General features: G+C 39.5%; 1 protein-coding gene and 1 long non-coding RNA gene across 2 annotated transcripts in view; one reads left to right on the top strand and one right to left on the bottom strand.

Moving 5' to 3' along the window:
• LOC138027004 (uncharacterized) overlaps positions 1-6,247 on the top strand; it is a 6,326-nt gene extending 79 nt beyond the window's left edge. Inside the window, exons 1-3 of the long non-coding RNA XR_011127387.1 lie at positions 1-1,347; positions 2,395-4,419; positions 6,110-6,247. The exon at positions 1-1,347 is cut by the window's left edge and continues 79 nt beyond it. This is a non-coding gene — a long non-coding RNA (uncharacterized lncRNA). The remainder of the gene's footprint in view (positions 1,348-2,394; positions 4,420-6,109) is intronic.
• Positions 3,785-15,373, bottom strand: part of LOC138027003 (mucin-like protein) — a 25,485-nt gene continuing 13,896 nt past the window's right edge. Inside the window, exons 13-27 of the mRNA XM_068874483.1 lie at positions 14,864-15,082; positions 14,126-14,458; positions 13,526-13,783; positions 13,194-13,393; positions 11,898-12,237; positions 10,849-10,971; positions 10,275-10,397; positions 9,293-9,415; positions 9,050-9,172; positions 8,207-8,332; positions 7,748-7,866; positions 7,268-7,359; positions 6,090-6,566; positions 5,533-5,652; positions 3,785-4,968 (exon numbers count right to left, since the gene is read on the bottom strand). Coding sequence (XP_068730584.1) covers positions 4,905-4,968; positions 5,533-5,652; positions 6,090-6,566; positions 7,268-7,359; positions 7,748-7,866; positions 8,207-8,332; positions 9,050-9,172; positions 9,293-9,415; positions 10,275-10,397; positions 10,849-10,971; positions 11,898-12,237; positions 13,194-13,393; positions 13,526-13,783; positions 14,126-14,458; positions 14,864-15,082 — 2,840 coding nt within the window. The 3' untranslated portion in view covers positions 3,785-4,904. The remainder of the gene's footprint in view (positions 4,969-5,532; positions 5,653-6,089; positions 6,567-7,267; positions 7,360-7,747; positions 7,867-8,206; positions 8,333-9,049; positions 9,173-9,292; positions 9,416-10,274; positions 10,398-10,848; positions 10,972-11,897; positions 12,238-13,193; positions 13,394-13,525; positions 13,784-14,125; positions 14,459-14,863; positions 15,083-15,373) is intronic.

The raw sequence follows: 15,373 nt of genomic DNA, 5'->3' as shown, positions 1-15,373 counted from the left end.
TCATTCCCAAAAAGAATTATGGGTAATTGTGTCATTCCACGAACCGGAAATTTATCCGATTCTCATTTCATATATTTCTTAGAAGTATCGGGGCATCCAGTCCCGCCAGCAAAGTACAGCATCCATTTAAATCAGTTCTAGCTTTCAAAACTTGCCCAAATTGTATCGGTAGGTCTTGAAATTCAACCACAGAAAGTCCAAACTGAAAGAGACAACTTTACTCGTTAACCGCCATGTTTACAACGAAGCATTTTAGGTGTCCCAGTCTGCATGAAACCATCTCTCACTCTGTTTTCTTTCAAAGGCTTTCCTTTACCCACATTCGAGCTTAATGATGCCAGCCTGGGGGCTTATGGCCAGAAAAATAACAAAATAATAAACCCACCAGATTAGAACTCGCAACCTTACTTTCTCTCACGAGATGCCCAAACCTGAGCCCACATTGCCCCAAAACCGCAGATGTTTCAATGAGAACCTCTTCTACAGCGAAGCCAGGTGCAGCAGAAAATAATCGCCAAAAAAAGTGCCAAAAAATAGCAGGCAGTTGGGACTCAGAGTGTTAAAATCCTCTGAGCCTAAATAAATCATGATTTTTGTGTGTAAGCCTCGTTCGCGTGGGTGCTGCCATCAAGGGGTAAGGCTCAGTTATTGCTGAAACATTATTCAAAACTTCCACATCAAGCCATATCGGTATAAAGAAGCACAGTACCTAAAAGCAAAACATTGACCCTACTTCGGAACGCGTCGTACGGTTGCTTGTAGTCTCAGTTAATATGCATTTCTTTCAAAGGTCGGCTCTTAATTTGCTAGTAATGCAAGAACAAACCACAAGTCATTTAAGTCTAAAACAATGAGTGACGGAACCGGTCGTACTCAATACAACCGAAAACAGTATAAATTAAAAGGTGTGTTTGTAGTAATCTCGGAATATTAAAAGTGCGTTTGACAGTCGCTTTTGGAATAAAAGGAGGGTACGAGCATGTCCTTCTTGAGGTACGATGAGATAGTTTTAATAAGCGCCGCGAGTATTGTGACTCGTGACAGAAATGAAATACTTTGCCCAATCATAAATAAGTGCGCTCTGTTTGATATTTTGTTTTCCTTTTCCCCATTTTTCGAGGGTAACACGTAACAGTGACAGCAAACTTGACACTGAGTGAACTTGTGGCCTTCAGCGCACACTTTTTACACCCTTCCTTCGTCAATGCTCCGTTTTAAATTTACGAGTATTCAAAGCAACAGCTACAAGGATCAGACGTAGACGTCGATCCAACTAGCGACCACTAGCTATAGCTCACAAGGGCTTGCACTAGAACCCACTGAGCTACGCTTGTCTCCATAAAGAAGGTAAGTTGTGGTCAAAGTAACTACGCGGAGTTTCTGAGGAAATGAGGGAACGATACAAAGTAATTCGCCTCCTTTGGACTCTATTTTACAGACAGCAAGGTTTCAGTGTAGCAAGTGCAAAAGGCACTCGAGGGGCCTGGCAGTTTACTCGGATATTGAGCTATGGCAAAACAAATCACGGCAAGAACACGGTCTTCTTGTCCCGTGTGATTTGGTACACTCTGTCATCTTTGATCTGGATACTGCGGGGCTAGCAGCTAGATGCCCATGCAATCAGAAAGAAGGGAAAGGCAAAAGGGCACTTTACGACAAAGTGGGCAAACTGGGTGTGCTCACTTGACGGACACAAAAAAACTTATGGGTTACCAGAACTGCACACTTCCGTTTTTAGTAAACTGCTCGTCGTAAATTTCTCTGGTTAAGAATGTGGGTTGCCAACTCTGATCCCAAAATTGTTGGGAGATGGTGTCGCAGATGATATTGAATACCTGTATGACAGTAGGATCATGCCTTCTATTTTGAGTCTGTACAAAGGTACTGAATCAGCTATTGTTACAACGATGCGTGCCAGGACCTCGAGTTCCTTTTGACCTGTGTCTTGCACTTCCTCCACTGAATTAAACCTCATGTACTTTGACAGCCTCATAAGTTCTACCATCTCTCACTTTGTCTAGCCCAGTTTCCCGCCAATGAAAATACTATTTACCAAGTGGTATTCGGGCAAGACCTTAAACTGCGCGAACCTAAACAACCTCTAATTAACCAACAATGCATGGTGTATGATCATCAACGTGATCTGAGCGATGCAGATTATGTCGATTACACTAGCCGGCATTTGGAATAACGTATTGATGAAAACTTTTTTTCAGCAATCGGCAAGCACTAAAGAAGGACCATGGAATTAAAATTGTCGGCGACCTTACAAGTAACTTTTCTGTCATAAAGAACTAAATGCAACGGAAGCCTAGACAGTCTAATTAATGTGCTGTTTCGTTTGTTGTGATTGCAACACTACATGTTTTGATATTATTCTTTAACATTCAACAGAGATTTGCGATAACTTTGAGGCAGAGCAAGTGAGAATATTGGAATTTCCATACACGATAGAGGAAAGACTACAGAGTTACGTTTAGGAATTCCAGTGGGCCCAAGATTGAGCATTTTGGAAGATGTTGAAAAACTAGCTTCGCATCTTATTTAATGTTTAATTTAACGGCTTTTACATAACTGAAATTCACTTTTTCAGTTTGCTAGTTGTGTATTTTTTTCCCGTTCAAGCAAAGCAATTCAGCACATTCGCCATTCTCTCGTTTTCTCATTGTGCATTGACCAGTGGAATTAAACCTGCAGCACAACCTCATTAGTACTTTTTATCTTAGAAAGGGTAAATAAAGGTTGTAAGCAGGAGTATTTATATTTTTGCTACATTTAACAATTATTCCATTCGTGCTTGTTGGATATGAGATGGTAAATAGCCAACTCGACGCCGGCGGCGGCTCCGCGCCTCGTTGGTTATAAGCGCGAGTCTCATATCCAACAAGTGCGAATGGAATAATGTTTTACTAAATTTCATCAAATTTTGAAAGTGTCAGATGCTTTGTCCTGGCAAAACTTGACTCATCAGTTTCCATATTAGGTCATACGGTATATGAGCTGATAACCGAGATTGAGTGAACCAATCATAAAGCTACATGCAGTAGAAACTTCATATCCGAGGTCGAAAATTTAATAAAGACTTTTATACCTTGCACTCAACTTTAAACTTAAGTTGTATTGAATTAAGCTTGTTTTTAGTTGCAATTTAGCCCAACAAGAGCTTTTCATTTAAAGTAAAGGTACCACGAAACTTTAGTTACCGTCCCCAAATTTTACGACACTTATGGCGCCTACCTTCTTCTCAACGCACGGCCAGTTTTTTGTCGAAAACATGTTTCTTTAGTCGTTTGTGCGTTTCCGCTTAAAAGCGCGTTTAAACTATTTTAACATTTGGGGAAATGATAAAAGCAAAAACAAACGTTTGCAGATGGCGTTCAAACGGTTTCAACATCGCGTTAACCATGAAGTCAACATTTCGATCGGAAGGAACTAGAAAAAAGACACCAGAATCCCGTTTAGAATATATGTTACACATCGTTATATCATTTTGTCGATCGTAGAGTGCCGACAGAACGTTGGCCTGATGTTAGCCTGAGTGTTCTCTACAATTGTTGACCGGATTATTCAATTGACCTCTCGGAATTCCACCGTTTCCTAGAACAAAGGAAATGTTGAATCGATGTTGATAAATTTGACTTCAGCTTGCGTTTAATCCAACATTTTAAACATATTCTTCACAATTTCTATGACGTTGAACGATGTCTGGATATGCTCCCCATATTTTTTTAATAAATTTAAAGGGTTGAATGCTTGGCTGTTCAGATAGTTGAAACCGTCTCTATAGATTAGTTAACCATAATAGCAGATTTTTATTAGAAATCAATTCTCTGTCAAAAACGATCACACATTTTAATCGTGTCTTTTTAGTCATACGATATATATCTATTTACTAAATATATAATACAATCCTCGCCAAAAATTCTTGAAACACCCCTTTCCACTGGACAGTGTTGAGACAACATTTTACTGCTTGACTACCTACACCAACATTGAAAAAGGGATGGGGACAAAAATGGTGCAAGAATGTTCGAAGTGTTTCAAGGTTTTTGTCGAAGATTGTAACTTACTTTCTAGTACGAATAAACGTTAAAAAGTAAAAGCAAAGTACAGACGGTTACTTTTATCGCAAAATGTGCAATAAAGAAAGAGAAAGTTGACCTAATGCGTTGTACTACGTGCTGTACTTGTAGCCCACTACGTTCATATTCATCAGTGTAAATAAGATACATTTGTGTTACACTGTAGTGCCTACACGTGCTATTCTGTGCCATTCTACTTTAATGCGCGCTATGCCATTCCCTTCTATCGAATTCCATTGACATCACTTCCTGTGGGAACCATTGTCATAAACAGGTCCTTATATCCAACAATAGCGAGGTTAAGCAAGAGGCGTTTCTGAGCGACGGACGTTAAACCGTAAGTAAACATTTTGAATGGCCGGGCAGTCGTCTCTTCCAGATTTTTAAACTAATCGTTTATAAGGGTAGAAAGATACCTAACAGGGCAAATGTGGGAGTCAAAAACAGCTCAATTCCGGTTGCCTTATGTTGCTTAAAACGTTTCGTGTTTAAGCTCTCTAATGACCTCTTCATATTGAGATGCTCTCTTTTCTTCCCACTGGGAAGAAACCGCAACCGCAACAATTATTGTTCGCTTAGGTATTCGCAACAATTATTGTTGTTATGTAACCGCAACAATTATTGTTCGCTCTGTAACAATTGTAAGGTATATTAAATCGGATAATCGGAAATGGAAAGTGTAATGATCTCGCACAACGATTTGAAAAATTCCGATTACAAGCCCGTCTCTCAAGCAAGCAAAATTTAACCTTAGCAGTCGAAAAATATATGTTGGCCAGTCCTGTGTGAAGTGTTGTAAGACTCTTGCCTTCCTAACTTGGTTTAGGTGTCCACAGATACGATGGAACCTGGTCTCTTGCGTTCAAGACGTACTTTGAGTGAAATCCTGCGGAATAGAACAGTAAATTAGTAATCTAATTACTCGGCATTTATGAACCCGTCAAGTATACGCTAGATATACTTAACGTGAGGGATATGGGTGGGTAACTGTGCAATTTGATGATATTACAACAGTATTTGACCATTACAAAGGAATGAAGGGGTGGATATTTCACTTTTGTGTTTCGTGCAACGAGGTGAAAAAAATGGAATCGGTTGGAATGGAATCAAATAACGGAATCAGTTACCCTTGGCAGCAAAAAACAAGTGCGTGCAAAACATATCTATTGACTACCGAGACATTAATTTTTTTTAAATAATATCTAAACCGCACATGACAACCTTGAGCAAGCGCCACGAACCCATCTCTACCTGCAGACACAGGAGAAAATACAATCAAATTGCCAGAAACTTATAGACAATGCTTGCTCTTTCTTTCTGTCATGATTTTGGTTACGCTCTGAAATAGACACTTTCTTTGGCGCCTCCTGAGTCCACAACATTGTGATGACGAATATCGTTGTCGATAAGAGTACAGACAACGTTGATTGGTTAAGTTTTAATTACTTACGTGTAATCGTCATTGTGGTAACCAATATCGTCAGCACTCTTTACACGGTCCATTTCCAAGCGCAATGTATCGTTCTTTTCCTCATCACGAACCGACCTTTCACTGTGTACCTTTTGAGACCTAACAAAAACAAAATTCTCTTCTTTTTTTTTTAATTTTTATAGAAGGTCCAATAGGTAGCTTTTAAATGATACCTTAAAGTCATCATGTTAATTCGTTCCCGTCGAGCAACTAGGGGAGGATAAAGATCACAACACTGATAAAATGATTGACCATGAATAAAATTTGTAGAAATGGCGCTAAACGTTAATAGAGAAAATGACAAAAAAAAAAAACCTCAAATTTATCCTTATGTAAAAAAGAATTAACCAAAAAAGTGGTACACATTGTTTGGCCTTGAGATTGCTGCTGTCGCTGTGCTTTCGGCTGCTTTCTGAAGTTACGACATGGTTTTATTTTAATACTCTAAGGAAATTTAAAGGTTTCTCAAAAACGTCTAGTAAAGACACATCAAAATGTTTTACATAACGAGTGAGAGAGCTTGTCAGACCGCTTACCGTTTTTTCCCTCTGCACAGGCACCAAACAATGAAGCTGACGATAATGACAAACACAAGAGTACCAACAACACCACCAATTATAGCATATAGCATGGTATTGGGGTCCTCCTCTTCTACTGGTACAGTTGGTGTTTCTGTTGAGGTCTTTGTTGTTGGTGATGTTCTTGGTGATATTGTTGTCGCTGATGTTGGTTCTGATGCTGATGCTGTTGTGGCTGTGTCTTCAATGAGTTGTTGTACATTTGAGATGGTTGCATTGAGAGCAAAGGAGATTTCCGCCACAGAAGACTTCACAATTGTCACCACAACATTCTTGTTTATCACGGAGCTTGATGATCCGAGAGGAGTCTGTAAGTAAAATGCTATGACGGCCAAAAGAGGAACTTGAGAAACCTGTTTTGGGTAACCAGGCAAGAGATGTACTTGATCCTCGGTGAATATGAGGTTGTTTAATGATCGCCGCTTGCGTTTAGAGCTTTACAAAGACAAAGAAATAGAACTGCATGAATTGATCAATGAACTACTCTTATTGCAGAATACGTCCAAGGTATATAAGTATTTTCTCGTGTAATGTGGTATCAATAAGAACGGGTAAATATTTCAAAGCAACAAAATTGTAGTCTGAACAATTTACAAGTGCTTATTTATGCCAAATTACAAGAGAACAATCATGAAAAAAAGGAAGACAGAAACCAAGCGAAATTTTGACAGCGCACTTTAATTTGCATTTAACTGATAGGTTGAAATAGACTACAACGTTTGTCAAATTCAAAATTTTCATTAAACTGTAACCTTGGAAACGCGTTCAATTGTCATTTTGCATTCCTAGCTGTTACAAATTTGCACCCGTATTGCATGAGAAATGCACTCTTTTTTTAGCCGATCAGATCTGAGGATTTTTTTCATGTATATTATTGGGCTCTTGCCCAGTTGGTGCTCCCTTATTGAAAGGCCGTCTGCTAGGTTACTCATTCAGTCTATTATGAGCAATCTGTCAGTCAACCTCATTGTCAGTCAGTCAATCAATCAATCAATCAATAATCAAATAAATCAATCATCAATCAGTCAGTCAGTCAGTCAAGAGCAAGCCAGCTAAACGGCCTGTCAAAAATAGACGAGCTAAAGTACGGTTTCATTTTCCCAGTGAATGCAATTTTGTTTACTTAATTTCGTTACCTGCTTGATATGCAATTACCATCATTGGCGCAGACTCTGGTGGCTGCCTGTGCAACCGATTGTTTGAATGCGTCCTCCTTTGGTTTGTTCCACTATAACAAGCGAAAAAACACATTAATCCGCTTATTCACGCTACTTATAGATTAAAAACATAACGGAAAATTCGCAGTTGACGTTAGCGCCATTGCCAAATGTACGATCTGCGACGGTCGCGCGACGTCATTCAAATTGCGAATTAACGTTGTTCAAACCTTTTCCCTCTTATTTAATTCAGCTTCTGAAAACTAGCCAATCTATTTTGAAAAACAAAAAACTAGGAGGAGAGGTGCTAAAACTGAACAAATATTATTAAAATTTTTCTTTCGGTGCTCATGTCGCAGATTCGCAGAGAACGGGAGAGATATGCACCAATGTTAAAAACGTATGCGTCGAGCCAATGTTCAGGTGGCTTTTAGTCGACGTCGATATGGTAGATCCTACCTCAGACGTGTTGAGTCCCTGAATGTCAATGTTTACAGACTCTATTCTTTCCTCTTCTGATGGTTGCTTTGGCTCCGGAGCAGGTGGTGGTGGAGGTGGTGCCTCGCCTTTATCGAGTCCTTCAGAGACAAAGGAACACTCACTGTATCAGCGCTGCAAAAACTATTTCTAAATGATACTATTTGTAAGTTGCAGTAATGAGCTTGCTACAATTCCAAATGACTCAAATTATCTGCATGAGGCAATATTTGCAATGTTAAATTTATGAAGTAAATTGTCCACCTTTTAGAAAAACTTAAGGGTGGTGCAGAGAAGTACGTTGATTATCCAAATGCTTCGCAAAACAAACAGGAACAACAAGAACCTAACTTCAATCAAGTGACAGAAATAAAGTACGTTGTATCATTTTTTAAAGACAAGAACAGAGGGTTTAAGTTGTTGATGCTGAATTATTCTTACCTTGACACTTGTTGTCTATCCAATACAATCCTTCTTCGCAAATACATTTATATGATCCATAGGTGTTCTCGCACTTCTGTGATTCATCTTGACATTGGAAAGTGAAATCCAAGCACTCATCAATATCTTGAAAATAAGAAACATACAAAGAAAGATTGGAATTGGAGAAAATGCTTTGAAACAACAACAATAACACCGTGAACATTGTGACAGAACATGCAAATTATCCGTCATTGAGAATGTTAAAACGGTGCGAATTGATCTCGGTGCCCATTTCAAGAAAACAAGTTCCATTTTTGTCTGTGCAGCTCCACTTATGCGTGATAAAAGGTGCGTCACACACCATTAATCAGTAAGATTCGCAGGCCTTCGTATAGCACACGATTTTCTAAGTGAAGTTCATCGTAAAGAAATGTAGAAACACCGGGCTTGAACAGTACTCAAACCCCTGATCGCGCAATTGGAATGCACTGCTCAAATGTCTGAGCTATGAGGCCATCTGGGATTCAATAAGTGAGTTTCAAATATATAATCCTGAAAGGAATAGTAAGTTTTCAATTGAGTGTCGTAAAAAAAATCCCAAAGTAATTGCTTCGACCCAGCACAGCAGATTAAAACAGCGCACTGAACGAATCCGGGAATTCGTAGCAATTCCATGTAACTTGCTCAAAGCGCGAGAAAAATCGCGGGTGCAAGTCGCGATTGGTTTTGGTTTTCCTTCTCTTAGGTTGATAAACGAGCGCGAGATTTTTAAACCAATCGATAAGCATAACAATTGCAACTGCGAAATTACTTTCGACAGTCATTTAAAAGCTGCTCAATTATGTGACCTCGAAAACTTACCATTGCAAGTCTGTCCATTGCTGTCGAGTCTAAATCCTGTCACACAAGAGCAGGTGTAACTTCCATTCGTGTTTGAACAGTTTTGACCGCATGGCGGCTGGCTGGACGCACATTCGTCAATGTCTTGTAAAATGGAAAAAAAAGAACCTTCCAGTTAGAATCAACATAGATGGAATCAATGAAAGGAGACTCATTCCATATTTGTTTTTGTTGCAATTCGTAAAATCAATTTGGTTGGAATACCTGAGCATGTTCTCCCATCTTGATTTAATGAAAAACCAGCATAGCAAGAGCATTTCTCTTGTCCGTCAGATTGGTAGCAGACATGTAGGCAGCCAGGTTGATTATCTTGACAAGGATTCGAGGCTGTAGGAAGAGTATACAATTGTCACAGTTTCTTATATATATATAAAGGGTCATCTTATGCCTAGGATTACAGAACAAAGTGATAAACGCGCTTTATAGAAGACAACACAAAATTACCTTTTCATTTTAAACACGAATTAGCTATTTCGAACAATTAAGGTTAGAACTGGGGCTACTGTTGGGACAGGGCGAGTATCGTATTTATGAGCAAGCCAGGCTAAGGTAGGGTAAAGGGACACTTTGTAACGTAACTGTTTGTGCCACCTTTTCTGGACACGTTACATATTAAGTCAAGACAAAGGTTAGGGGACATTTCGTGACGTTTAAAACTAATAATAATAATAATAATAATGATAATAATAATAACAATAATAACAATAATAAGGTTTTTATTACAATTTCTACAAGCAGCAAAACGTGCGGGTATTACAACAGTTTTTAAACTAATAAGAAAGGAAACTGTATAGATGCATAAAAATAACAACGAGGTCACCTTTAACTATCTACGAATTAAACAAATATGAACAACAAACGCTCGGTACATATATTTGGAAGTATAAAATGATGGCCACGATCCCGCAAGTCCCTTCACCGGCTCTGTTGTGGAAGAAGGTCACACCGAACGTGCCGGGATCTACGGACACGATAGGGTCCCAAAGTGGTCTATCTCTAGAATGTGTATAATCACTCACAGTTAAAAAGGTACTTCCATACATAAAAAATCTTTTGTTAAATTTATCAATCCTGCTAAGATGTTTGGTGTCAAAGGGCGTTTTGAAAAAAAAAAATGCTAAAAGGTAAGATTTTTCATATAACTGATAGCTAAGGAGGGTAAAAACCACCGCGAATTACAACTCACGTATGCAATTCTTTGGGTCTTCGGGATCCACCTCGAAGTCTGCATGGCATTTGCAGTTGTAACTGCCGTTTGTGTTCTCGCAAATTTGCATACAATCACTGATAGACTGGCATTCGTCCACATCTAAATATCAAAGGAAGGTTTGCTGTAAAATATGCTGAAAGATATATGACGTGCTGAGGACCGGTTTTCCATGGGTAATAATCAGTTGAGCAACACAAAATTGATACCTCACGAGTTTCTGATTTAAGATTATCTTGTCATAAAACAATTAAAAAGTTCACAGAATTTGAAGGTAAAGTTTAACCTTTTGACGGGGTCAAGTCCATTTCCCGGCCGGATCTTTTCTTTTTCCAAGCATTAAGGAAGTACTGCACGATGCATTTAGGTGGAATGCTTGGTTAACGAAAGTTAAATCAGGGATCCCCCGTTCTAGGGGGAGGGGGGTGTAAGTTTAAAAAAAATCACCGTGATGGAGAGGGTCAAAACAGTGGATTGGTGATTCAACAAATGTGACAAAATTTGTGGATAAGAACATTCAGAGGTTCCCACTTGGCCATGCGTCAGTTACTACCTTCACAGGACTTTTCGTCAAAGTTAAGGAAGTATCCAGAATTACAAGTGCAAACAGATGATCCAGGGGTGTTCACGCAGTTGTGGTCACAGCCGCCATTATTGTTGTCACATTCGTCTATGTCTAAAAAGGTTTTAAAAAAAGAAGCAGCAGTCAACTGGGGAATTTCGGATTCACTTCTGGCATCACGTTTGACTATCCCACTTCACATGAAATAAGTTTTCTCGTTGAAATGTTTTCGCCTCAAATACTTGAATGACAAGATCCTTTCACGACTAACTTTAACACAAAAGTCATGTCCTCACTAACGACTCAACCACAAGCTCAAGCAACATAAGCACAGACTCAGTAGAGTCTTGATCAGTAGAACCTTTCCTTAGGACAAAAGACAATTGACAACAAGTCATTGCGCCTGCGTATGTTTCTCTTACTTATGCTTGAGTCGTAAGTGAGAAGCAGACTTAATTATGATGTCATAATGGAGGTAACACGTAATTAAAGAGCAACGATGATCTAATCCGACGGACGTCGGTCCAATTCCATCTCTGGTCGGAGATTTCTCCTTTTCCTTTGATGGTCCAACTCCAAACGAGGGGAAACGCTTAGAAATGGAGCCCTTCCGAGACACTTTTCGCGTGAGACTGCGGTAGAGGATTCAGGCCAACATGTGATTCATGGAAGTTCTATTTAACGATGGGATTTCCCTGAAAATGCCGAACATAAATTATTCAATTGCTGACACGGAAGCTAAGCGAAAAAACAATCTTGCTACCAGTTTTAAAACTGACCTACAAACTTACTGGAACCGTCGAGGGCAAGTCATTATTGCTTTCGGTGTTAAATTCGATAAAGACGACTGCATACAACTGAACACATTTGATCATTCGGGAATATTAAATTGACACTAGTTGCAAAATCGTCTATTTTTTAAGCTCTTACGCAGAGCAATTGGAGAGGTCGAGGAAGATACGCTTAAGCCTCTTAAACTCGGTTCCCTTAAATCTACAATGGCATTTGGTAAAGAACTTGAAATCAAAGGTATCCCATACCTGAGCATTCTGCTCCATCTCCAGAGTATCCACTTGGACATGGTCCACATGTGTACCCAGATGCGTTTGCAGGTGGCGGTGAATCAATGCAACTTACTCCTGGAAAACATGGTTGGAAATTTTCCTCACATGCATCAAGGTCCGCCTCACAAAAGGAGCCTGTATAACCATTCAGACAGTTGCAAAAAAGAATAGTGAATTTTTCTGTATTGTTATTGAGATTGCTGTCATCGCTAGACTCTTGAACGCATATCCCTTGGTTTTGACATGCGCAGACATTAATGATTGGGCTGTGAACTGTATTTGCAGTTCCATCGGACACGATAAATTCAACCTCGATCTGAAAAAAAAAAACAACAACAGCGTTTTAATCATTTCCAATGGATTGCTGTCAATTCTAGCCAAGAGACTACGAGGAAAGAGGGCAAACGCGTGCTCCCCATGATAATAGGCCGTTTGCAAGATTCAGTCACATGTCACTCTTCGACGCCATGCTGGGACGCAAGCTCACCGTGGAATATTAGTTTGTTTCAAAGCCAAAAGCACTTCCCCCCCACTCCCCCCACCCCCCCCAAAAAGATTAGTGCTCGAAACGAATTTTCACTTTAAAATCGACCCAGAGTGCAACCGCCACGAAGGTTATTTTTATATTACCTATAATTCTCTAAGCCGTGTGGTCCACTTTTACACTACCTTGCCAATAAGGCGTCCTCCTTGAAATATTCTTCTACTGATGACACACAACTTATTCTAGATCCATAAATTAATAGGGTATTCAAGCATGACATCCTTTTTATTTTTCTAACCAAATCTTATCTATAGAGCGTTTTCACATAACGTCACGGCGGCCATGTTGGTGTTCCAAAACAAAAAAGTGGCGGCCATGATGGTGTACCAAACTAATCCTCCGGGAATTGAACTCTATTTTTATGCATATACTTTCTTTTCTTTCTGTAATCCAATATGGCTGCTGGTCACGTGAGTTAAAACGCTCTATAGACTTTTTGCATATACAGCGGCCATTTCAATTTCTATTGTTTCAAATAGCTATTATGGGATGCCCAGGGGGCAAATACATATTAATTTGCCCCCTGAGCATCCCATAATGTCTTTCGAAACACTAGAAATCAAAATGGCCACCGTATCTGCAAAAAGGTCTATTCTAATCAAGTGTAACCCTTTTTAACCACTTGCAATGAATTATTTTCAACTCTTAAGGCCCGTTTTAAACGTCGCATTTCACATGTGCCGAGTCTAATGCAAATCGATTTGTTGCGTTGTCAGCTCATCTTTTACCTGAGCAGTTGTCACACTCCAGGAAATAGTGATAGAGGTTTGGTTTGTTGACGTTGTATGTCCAGCTGGGAGGTTTCCAGCGACGGAAAAAATCAAGGAATCATTGTTGGGATCTTGCGCGGTGATAGTTATTGTTGCTGATGTGTTCACCGTCACATTAACTTCTGTTGACCCCACCAAGATCTCAGGAGGAAAGTTTGCTACAAGAGAAAAGTTAAAAAAGAACATTAATCTATGGACTTGGTGTACTTGGTAAACGTTTGCTTATCTAATGGAAATAATGACATCTACCATCCCTTCTTAGGAAAAAAGAGAAAATATAAGTTTCTCACCCAAAGCTTGAGATTCACTTTCTATCTGCACAGACACTTCTTTTGTACTCGCTCCAACTGAAACGTCTCCAGTCGATGCTATGTCAAACAAACAGTTTACATCTCCCTGGCATGCCAGCTCCGCTGCCGTTCTCAGCTCGTCGCTGCCAAAATCAATTGGCTCGTCCAAGAAGATAGGGACAAAGGAAGCATTTGAAAAAGTGCTGGTGTTTTCCCCGGGGTTGTATGTAAACAAACTAATATTATCTGTAAGTTGCCCTATAAACAAAAACCAAGATTGGGTAGACTCGATACAAGTACAATGCTTACTGCCTTTAATTTACTGACTTTTGATTCACCATGATGTGCTGCAAGATTCGTATTTGAGTACTTTCGTTCTATCGAGCTCTCCAAAACAGCCTTATTTTGGACATGAGATGTAAGACTCATCTTCCTTGTATAATTTAATAAATAAATTGGAAAAACCAGAGACATGATGATTGCTCATTTTTCGCACTTGACGAAGATACCCTCCTTATCAAAATATCAAAATAAAAAGTGTGTGTCATCGAACACAGTAGACCACTTTCGAAAATACCATAATATACATAATATACTTACACTTTAATCCAAAGTTGAAATGAATTTGTCGGCCGGTAGCATTGGACGGGAGGATGGCTCCATCGGGTTTTAAAAAGTCGTCTTGTTGGTCTCCGTTCCAGGATCCCAGAAGCCCTTTGGTTTGGCCCTGGAATGACGAAGGGGTGGCAAAGACTATAGAAAGCGAGTCTTGAATTTCAGTCACTGTCACAGATATTCCAGAGGGGAATGTGACCAAGAAAGAGTTGTTCTGTGGACGCGACACAGCCACGGAATCGTTGAGAAGAAAACTGACATTTGTTAAACTGTGGAATTCTTGGAATATTTGACCGTTAATTAGCACCTCCAATCCACCTGAAAAAATTAACCATGTTAAGTGGAGAATAGTTACAAGCTGGAAGACAGGAATCACTTTGAATATAATTGAAGTCCAGTGTTGGAATAAGGCGCCAGCAACAGATTAAAATACGGCGACGAAATTGGAAAATGGCAAAGCTCCAGAGCTAACTCTCTAGAATGATAACATGATATAAGTTCCTTTGGTATAGAATCCTAAAAGGGCGACCAATCTTTCATCGCCCAAACTCTCGTTGGAGATAGACGCCTATCTGAAAACGATAGCTAATAAAAACGTTTTCGTCGCAGTTCATAATTGCGGAAACTTTGTAACTTTTATCGAACAAAGAGTGGATCTCATCATAAGCAATTCTAGACATATCTACCAAGACCTACTGTTAGAACACTTCATGTATTTCTAACCTTCTTCCATGAGAGTGCATTGCAATGTGCTTGTGTTCTCTTCTTTTGCTACTGCTGCAGCGAACACAGTTGCCGTCCCTCCACCCTTGGCAAGTTTTGTCCGTGCTTGCAGTTGGAAGAAACTTTTTTTGACGTCTATTATGACGTACTCACCAAGTCCATTAAAGGTATAGTTTTTGCCATCCAGCGTGACAAGATGGGGGTCACCAAATACAGGAGCTGAAAACATCGATAATTATTATATGGCAATTTTCAGGCTAAATGGAGCACTCTGGTTAACGGTCGGGATTTTATAATACAAACCATTACTATGGAACACTCCGGCGGTACGTTCCTTAGTTTTTCTCTCTCCCGGGAAATTCAAGTTGAGGCGGCAACACAAAAAGTTTGAAAAGTGGAATTCAATTTTTTTATCACAACAGTACGTCAAATTTTAATGCCACGTCAATGTGAGTATTAACAGCTTTAAAAATGTGACGCCTACGCCCTATAAACGTAATTTGAAATTCA

Source organism: Montipora capricornis, chromosome 12, assembly GCF_036669925.1.
Source record: "Montipora capricornis isolate CH-2021 chromosome 12, ASM3666992v2, whole genome shotgun sequence".
Lineage (NCBI taxonomy): Eukaryota > Metazoa > Cnidaria > Anthozoa > Scleractinia > Acroporidae > Montipora > Montipora capricornis.
This window is presented reverse-complemented; position numbering and strand designations above follow the sequence as displayed.